At 46.0% G+C, this 9206-nt stretch overlaps 1 protein-coding gene across 1 annotated transcript in view; it reads right to left on the bottom strand.

Annotated features, from left to right (window-relative positions):
• The window catches only part of MTRR (5-methyltetrahydrofolate-homocysteine methyltransferase reductase), a 104860-nt gene that overhangs the window by 18244 nt on the left and 77410 nt on the right, over nt 1-9206 (bottom strand). The window contains exon 13 of the mRNA XM_007955664.1: nt 2632-2697. Coding sequence (XP_007953855.1) covers nt 2632-2697 — 66 coding nt within the window. The remainder of the gene's footprint in view (nt 1-2631; nt 2698-9206) is intronic.

Genomic DNA, 9206 nt, shown 5'->3' with positions numbered 1-9206 from the left:
TGGGTTACAGCCAAACAACAGACCCTCATATATGGTGAACATTTATACCAGGTAGGTACACTCCTTAGAACAATCAACCATGGGAGGGCAGAAAGGCAATATTTTCACAGGGAGATAGCTCAGGGGGCAGGAATGCATAGGAAAGAGGGGCACAGAGAAGGTTTGAGAGCTGTTACATTGTGGGGACTACATTCAATGTCATGACAGAAAGTGTGTATGAACTATTGTATGGAAAATGAATTTGATCTGTAAACTTTCACCCAAGTCACAATTAAAAAAAATAATAATAATAGCAAGGATTGTAAGGCTGGCACAGGACTGGGCAGTGTTTTGTTCTGTGGCACACAGGGTTGCTATGAGTCAGAGACAACTCAGCAACAGCAGACAACAAGAACAACAGCATTGTATTGCTCTGACACAAAAACTGGGTTAAAATAAAACAGTGGATATCATGATGATATTCCCATCATAAAACCACAGATCAATGTATGTGATGAACATAGATAAGAAGTTTATTTTAAATAATTCTTCAATGAAATTCAACAACACATTGAAAGGATAACAAAACATGACTGTATGGATTTTATCCCATTAATGCAAAATTGGTTTATTTTTCAAAAATCAAGCAATGTATTTCACCATATTAGTGGATTAATGAAGCAAAATCTTACAAGCATCTCAGTAGATGTAATAGATGCTTAAAAACATCTGCTTGTGACAAAAACTCACAGTAACTTGGAAATAGAAAGAATGCTCGCAAACCTGCAGGTACCATCACATGCAATGATAACAGGACGAATGTTTGCCCCCAAGATTATACTGGAGGTTATAGCTAATTCAACCATGAAGAAAACTGTCTTTATCTTCTCTTAACACAACATATTCTGGCAGCTTTCTTCCTCTGTCTATAGCATTCGTTTCAGCTAGCATAACACACGCATGAAGGAGCAGAGAAATGACAGCAAGTTATTTTAAGAGCAATAGCACAAATGTCATCGAGCTTGGTTACCTGAATGTGCAGAGGAGGACCAGGGCCTCCAAGGGGTCTGATGACTTCTCAGGACAGTGTCACCGTCGCCTTGAAGCACCTCTGTGGTTTGGGGATCCGCGGCTTTCACATGGAGTGTGTTTCAGTTCTCCAGCTCTGCTGTGACAGACGTAGCACAGCAGATGGCCTTAACAACAGGAACGTTTCCTCTTGCAGTTTAGGAGGCTAGAAGTCCGAGTTCAGAGTGCTGGCTTTGGGGGCTGGGTGAGAGCCCTCAACCTTGGGCTACAGCTCTGACTCATTTCAGTCCCACTGGAGCTGTTTATAGTAACTCACACAGCTGCTGGCTGCCGAGGCTGATGAGCCCAAGGTCAGCAAGCAGAGTGGCACAATCCCAAGATCAGCAGGCACACGGCAGGCCACTGGTTCAAGTCCAGGGGCAATCCCATGATCGGCAGGCCACATGGCAGGCCACTGGGATGAAGACAAGGCCAAATGCAAAATCTGCATGTGCCAAAAACTGGAGATCTTTCTCAAAGCTTCTTCTTGAATACTGGAAACAGGCCACAACCCAAAGGCAGCTAGCTCCTCAGCTGCTCACAGTAGATTCCACCATGGAGTTGATTTTCAATTTCATTATGGGGAATAACTACATCCAGCTGCCCAGCCACAAAAAATAAAAAAAAAAAAACCCACAGGCCAGTCAAGTTGACACACAACATTGACTGCCAGAGAGTGACTGAGTACAACGTTGTTGTTGTTGTTATTTGCCGTCTAGTCAGCCCCGACTCATAGCGACTCCTCCTTGGGTTTCCGAGGCAGTATCACTACGGAAGTAGGATTGCCCAACCTTCCTTCTGAGGAGTGGCTGGTGGGTTTGAACCGCCAGCCTTCTGGTTAGCAGTCAAGTGCCTTAGGCACTATGCTACCAGAGCTCCTTGAGTACAACATATTATATGCTATTATAATGTTATCATTGTACAACATATGGTTGACTACTAAGAAAAAGCTTGGGGGTATGACCTCACGCTGAGGCACCTTGGAAGACAGGGCTGGAGATTGGCTTCTGAAAGAGCAGAGCCCTGAAAACCTTAGAGAGGTTTCCTCTTCCATCATGAGTCTGAGCTGGCTCGACAGCAATCAGAAGGCTTTGACATCACATGGCATCTTTGCAGAAAGGAGCAGCGTGTGGGAGCCCCTGGGAGCAGCGTCTGGGAGCCGCTGGGTGTAGTGTGAGGGAGGCCCTAGGAGCAGTAACAGGGAGCCCACGGGAGCAGGGTGAGGGAGCCCTCAGGATTAGTGTCAGGGGCCTATGGAAGCAGCGTGAGAGAACCCCTGCTGTGAGCGGTGTGAGGGAGCCCACATGGGCAGGGTGAGGGAACCACTGGAGCAGGGAGAGGGTGTCCGTGAGGGCAGGTTGAGAGAACCCACAGGAACATGGTGAAGGAGCCCACAAGGGCAGGATAAGGGAGCCCCCGGGAGCAGAGGGAGGGAGTCCACAGGGGCAGTTTCAGGGGGCCCACAGGAGGAGTGTCAGGGAACCTACGGGTGCAGTGTCAGGGAGCCCAGAGGGCCAGTGTGAGGGAGACCCAAGTTGATGTGGGCTCTTGGACCACAATCCAGTTCATAAATCATCCCTTCACGTGAGGTTCAAAGTCAGCATTGCGCTCTACTGTACCCCCGTCAACTCCAGTGTCCTCACGGCGAACCTGCAAAAGCCGAGGGGACAGAAGAGTCTCAGGAGAGCTTCCACCACCTCTTCCAGGGTGCACAGCCTCGCCTTCCAAAGCTGTGTTGCTGGGGGCTCATGTTCACCTGCATTTCCCTCTATCTTTAATCAAATATGTCCATTTGGGGCCTGGCCTTTCATCCCTTGAGAAGCCAGTCACCTGCACGGTGACTGTAACCAGAGAAGAGGTCCCTTTCCTAAACTGGACTTCCTTTGATGACACCTCCCTAAAGGCTCGTCTATCTTTTCTTTTCTGTCCCAATGCCCATCTGTCTGTGGGTCTCCTCCTCTAGCTCTGGGGTGGTTGGCTGTATAGGAACACCTTCCATCTGCTCTTCCATCTTCCAGCTCTCCTGCCCTCAATCATCAGAGCCTCTTGACCTGACTCATCAAGACTGCCCCCACGTTGCTATGTATCATGCACACTGTCCCTGTCTTCTGAGTGAAATCCCCATGGGGGCAGGCACCACCACATCTGTCCCCCCTCAGTACAGTACCCCAGCTCTCATCATGGGCACAGAACAGCTAGAAAGTTGTTGTTGTTGCTTGTGGTGGACTTGGCTCCAACTCATGGAGACCCCTATGTACAGGAGAATGAAATGCTGCCCAGTCCTGTGCCACCTTCCCAGTCGCTGGTCCGCTCAGGTCCTGATTGTGGTCACTGTGTATGCTGAGTGCCGTCCAACCTCAGGGTTCACCTTCCAGCACTCTGTCAGGCCAGATTCGGACGTGGGCCACAGAGTTCTCATGGGCTATTGTTCAGTACATCACCTGGCTTTTCTGCCTAGTCAGTTAGTCTGGAAGCTCTGCTGAAACCTGCTCACCATGGGTGGCCGCGCTGATATTGGAAGCTGGAATATATAAACCACTGCAGTATGACAACTGGCAGTTGTTGTTAGGTGCTGTCAAGTCAGCTCCGACTCATAGTGACCCTATGTACAACACAATGAAACACGGTCTGGTCCTGAGCCAGCCTCACAATCCTTGCTGCACTTAAACCCATTTTTATAGCCACTGTGTCAATCCATCTCATTGAGGGTCTCCTCCTTTTTCACTAACCTTCTCCTTTACCAAGCATGACATCCTTCTCCAGGGACTGGTTCCTTCTAACAGCATGACCAAAGTAGGTGAGATGAAGTCTGGTCATTTCTGCTTCCAAGGAGCATTCTGGCTGTACTTCTTCCAGGACAGATTTGTTAGTTCTTCTGGCAGCCCGCCCATGGTATTTTCAGTATTCTTCACCAACACCACAACACAAAGGCTGACAGTAAAAAAAAAAAAAAAAAAACCCTCACTGTCATCTAGTCAATTTGACTCATAGCAAGCCCTCCTTGGGTTTCCGAGGTGGTATCTCTATGAAAGTAGATTGCCTAGTCTTCCTTCCGAGGAGTGGCTGGTGAGTTTGAACCACCAGCCTTCTGGTTAGCAGTCAAATGCCTCAGGCAATATGCCACCAGAGCTCCCAAAGGCCCCCAGTAGGTAATGTTAATTCTCATTTTATTCATTGCCTGCTTGCTTCTATAACCACACTTTCAAATCGTTTAACACATTGAGCATCAATAAGGCAAAAATGCAAGTGAGTGACAACCTGCTACAATCTGAGCTTATTTCACTCCAGTTGCTATTGTCTATGAGAATATGGGGTAAGCGAAGAAACCATTTGTGTATATGGCAAAGACCCTTAGATGTATAAGATCTTATGGCACTAATTCACATATTTTACTGAGAGGCTTCTTACAAAGAAAACAACTTTTCTCAACTCCCCTTGAAATCACTGAAGAAAACCACCACCTGCACTTACATTCTGACATGCAAGAGAGCATGCCTGTATTTACAAGTGTTGTAGGCTGGGTTCTCTAGAGAAGCAAGACCAGTGAAGCTTAAAGAGAGAGAGAGAAATTTCTCTCAGGGAAATGGTACATATATGCAGTTGCAGAGACTGCAAGTCCCAAGTGTGTGGGTCAAACGTCAAGCTGCAGGCTTCTCCTGACTCATGTGGCTGCAAGGCCTGACAAACCCAAGACTGGAAGGCAGTACAGCAGGCTGCTGGCTTTGACAGATGACGAATCCAAGATCAGCAGGGAAAATGGTGGATTGTTGGCTCACTGACTGTGAAGAAGGCAAACTCAGAGGACAGTACTGCAGGTCACTGCTTCAGCTCCAAACCCTGGAAGATAGTAATCTAGATGCAGGATCTAGATCCAACAGAAAGCCCAAGAATTTTCCCAGGACATCCATATATATATATATATATATATATTGGAACAGGCCACACCCCTGAGGAAACTCCTTTTCAACTGATTGGCTGCTCACAGCTGATCCCATCACAGAGGTGATTACATTCTATCTCATCATGGGGGACAACTACATCACATGTGCTTAAACCACTGAGAATCATGGTCAAGCAAGTTGACCCATAACCTCACCTGTCACAACAGGTGAGTCCTGCTCTTTACTTAAAGCCGTCAGTCTGGAAAAATAGAAACATGATTCAGACCCGACCTGTCCCCTTTACCTGCTCACTTTGGGAAAGTGAATTACAGCTGGAGGCAGGTGCTGAGTTTACTGCTACTGAATTAGTGGCCATGGGGACAGACATCTGGCCTGGGACCATGCAGTGGGCTGGGCACATGCCCCGGGACTAAAGACACGTGCAATGACCTTGCTGTACAGCAAATGCTCCTACACAATTTGGAGCACAGCTATCAGAAAATTAGTTTCTCCAGGAACAAACGTGGCAGTGACAGTAGAATTAGGACTAGCGGGAACAGGACACCATGGCTGTGTTGAATACCAGCAATGAGCGTATCTTCTCCCTTGCTTCAGAACCTGTATTTAGAATCACAGTCATACAAGTTCCTGCTGCTGAGGACACGTCAGCAAGTGTTGCCCTTTCTCTTGCCATTCTTCTTTGAATTTTTTTTTTTTTTTTTTTTTTTTGCCTTTAAACATCCATTTCCTTACATGTGATTGTTGCATGGGGTGAAACATTCACATTCAAGACACAGTTTGGCCAGGCTCCAGGTAACCTCAGGCATCCCCGGGCTGCTTTCCAAAGCAGCACCACATTTATGCTAAGTGCTGGGACTAAAGAAGAGCTTTCATGAGTTGAATACCACAAACTTTGTTGTTGCTACTGATCACTAACAACTCGATTCCAGACCCATGTGCAGAAAGGGTCTGCTCCGGGGTCTTCAAGGCTGTGGACTTTCAGAAGCAGGGCACCCGGCCTATCTTCTGAGGCACCTGGGGTGGGTTGAGACCATCAACCCTTTCATTGGTGGTCCAGCACTTAGCCATTTGTGTCACCCAAGGACTCCTCCATAAACTTTAGAAGACACTATCTGATACACAAAAAGACCTGGTTGATAGCAACTTGTCGATTAGAGCATCTCTGATCCAGTAAGCTGCAGTCAACTCATCAGACAACAAGAATTTTTAACATACCCCATGCATCCTGTTACCCCCCAAATTAGAGACTTGTCACTTAACCAATCCCTTCAAGTTTCTTTGTTGCTTACCAAGCTCTTAGTGTTCTTTTTAACTCACTGACACATTTTTCTTCATATAATCCAGTTTCTTGGATTATCTGCTCAGCATACAGGATGAATAAGTATGGTGAAAGGATACAGCCTTCCTAATTTTAAACCATGTGGTATCCCCTTCTTCTATTTGAATGACAGCCTCCTGGTCTATGGACAGGTTCCTCATGAGCACAGTTAAGTGTTCTGGAATTCCCATTCTTCACAACTGTCATGGGAATTTCCCAGGGAGGTTAAAACTTCTTCCTGAGAGGGTAGGGAGAGGTGGAAAAATCTTCCCTAGGGACATAGGCATGAATGTTTATTCAGAATAGGAACAAAGAGGATCAGGAGAGAAAGGATTTAAAAGAGAAAAGAAAGAAGGCTTACAAATGTTGCTAGCAAATTCAATGTCCAGAGGCAGCAGGCTGGGATGGATCCAAGATGACCATTAAACCCTCCCATTCTTATGGGGTTATTTATACCTCAGTTTGAAGAACTGAGAATGGGGGCTATGTGACTGGCTTTAGACTCGCTGGCACCAGGGTGGATCAGGAGGAGGCCCCAGATCATCACCTGTGTGTGCTCTGATAAGACGCTGCCAGCTAACAAGCCTTATTGCCTAAAACTATGCTGCTATTGTTGTGTTATGTGCCATTGAGTCAGACCCAACTCATAGCAACCCCTCCTTGGATTTCTGAGGCAGTATCACTACTGAAGTCAATTGCCCAACCTTCCTTCCAAGCAGTGGTTGGTGGATTTGAACCACCAGCCTTCTGATTAACAGTCAAGTGCCTTAGGCACTATGCTACCAGAACTCCCGTAAAACTATGCTAAAGACGAGTTAATACCTTACAGGGAAGGTAGTTAATACCTGACAGGGGAGAGCAGAGGTGTACATGACAGGGAGGGAGAGGGAAAACAGCTTGTATTTCTTAGAAGCATGGCCAAACAAGATGGAATCTGAGATCTATTTTGGGGGGTTGCAGTTACTGACCATACAACAATGTTATCCATAATTTGTTATTGACCACAGTCAATAAAACACAGGTAAACAACTTTCTGGTATTCTCTGCTTTCAGCCAAGATCCATCTGACATCAGTCATGAGATCCACGTCTTCTTCAAAGCCCAGCTTGAATTTCTGGCAGTTCCCTCTCTGTGAACTGCTATCACTGTTTTTTAATTACTTTCAGCAAAATTTTACTACAGTGTGATATTAATTATATTGTTTGATCATTTCTACATTCAGTTAGATCATCTTTCTTTGGAATGGGCACAAATATGGATCTCTTCCAGTGAGTTGGCCAGGCAGCTGTCGTCCAGATTTCTTGGTCTAAACAAGTAAGCACCTTCAGTGCTGCATGTATTTGTTGACATATCTCAGTGGGGATTCTGTCAATTCCTGGAACCTTGTTTTTCCCCAATTCATTCAGTGCAGCTTGGACTTCTTCCTTCAATACCATTGTGTCTTGATCATATACTACCTCCTGAAATGGATAAACATCCAGTAATTTATTTATTTATTTATTTTTTTTTTTTGGCACAATGACTGTGTATTCCTTCCATCTTCTTTTGGTGTTTCCTTTGTCGTTCAATATTTTGCCCATAGAATCCTTCCACACTGCAACTCAAGGCTTGATTTTTTTCTTCAGTTCTTTCTGCTTGAGAAATGCTACCCCTGTTCTTCCCTCTTGGTTTTGTAATTCCAGGTCTTTGAATGTCATTAAATTGACTTTGTTCTTTTGAGCTGCTCTTGAAATCTTATGTTCAACTCTTTTATTTCATCATTTCTTCCATTAAAAGTTGGCCACAGGGATCCAGGTGAGGAGAGAGAACTCAGGGACACCCAAAGCAGCAGGGTGTGAGAGCGGGAGAAAGGGGATTAAAAGGCCCCAGAATCAGGAGAGAAAAGCAGTCAGCCGCAAGTGTCCAGGTGAGGAGAGAGAACCCAGGCACGCCCAAAGCAGCAGGACAGAAGAGCAGGAGAAAGGGAATTAAAAGCCAGGAACCCGGACAGAGGAGCAGTCAGCTGCAGGGATCCAGGTGAGGGGAGGGAACTCGGGCACAACCAAAGCAGCAGGACAGGACAGCAGGAGAAAGGGGATTAAAAGCCAGGAACTGGACAGAGGACCAGTCAGCCACAGGGATCCAGGTGAGGGAAGGGAACTCAGGCATGCCCAAAGCAGCAGGGCAGGAGGGTGGGAAAAGGAGATTAAAAGGCCCAGGAACCTGGACAGAGGAGGAGTCAGCCACAGGGACCCAGGTAAGTGTGATATAAGAGGTTTCCAACAGGGAGACAAACTTGTCTGTCGGTTTGTCCTACCATGGTGACGTGTTGATACGAGTTTTGAGGCTGAGCCACTGGTGTTTCAAACCCAGTGGGATGCACATGGTACACAGGCATCATCCACATTTACAGACTGAGATGGACTAGGAAGAAGGAGGAGGCTGTCCATTTATCAAATAATTGGCCAAGGAAAACCTTATGAATAGCAAAGAAACACTGTTTGGTACATTACTGTGCAACTTTACAAATAGTCCAGTTAGGTTAGAAGGCTCTCAAAATAGGACTGGGAAAGAGCTGCATCATCTGAGTAAACCCAGTCTTACTCATACAGATGAGGCAAAGCTTTCAAGACCTCCATTTGCTGATGTGACACCACTCAAATTGAGGAGAAACAGCTGCAAACATCCATTAATAATCAGAACATGGAATGTACAAAGTATGAATCTAGAAAAATCGGAAGTTGTCAATGGAATGAAATGGAATGCATAAAAATTGATATCCTAGGCATTAGTGAGCTGAAATGGACTGGTTTTGACCACTTTGAATCAGAGAACCATGTGATCTACTATACCAGGAATGACAGCTTGAAGAGGAATGGTGGGGCATTCATCATCACAAAGGATGTTTCAAGATCTGTCCTGAAGTACAATGCTGTCAGTGATAGGATAATATCCATATG

The sequence above is a fragment of the Orycteropus afer genome, unplaced genomic scaffold, assembly GCF_000298275.1.
Source record: "Orycteropus afer afer isolate SDZICR_OR568_19922 unplaced genomic scaffold, OryAfe1.0 scaffold00527, whole genome shotgun sequence".
NCBI lineage: Eukaryota > Metazoa > Chordata > Mammalia > Tubulidentata > Orycteropodidae > Orycteropus > Orycteropus afer.
Note: the sequence above shows the minus strand (reverse complement) of the source record. Positions and strands in the feature narration are given on the sequence as shown.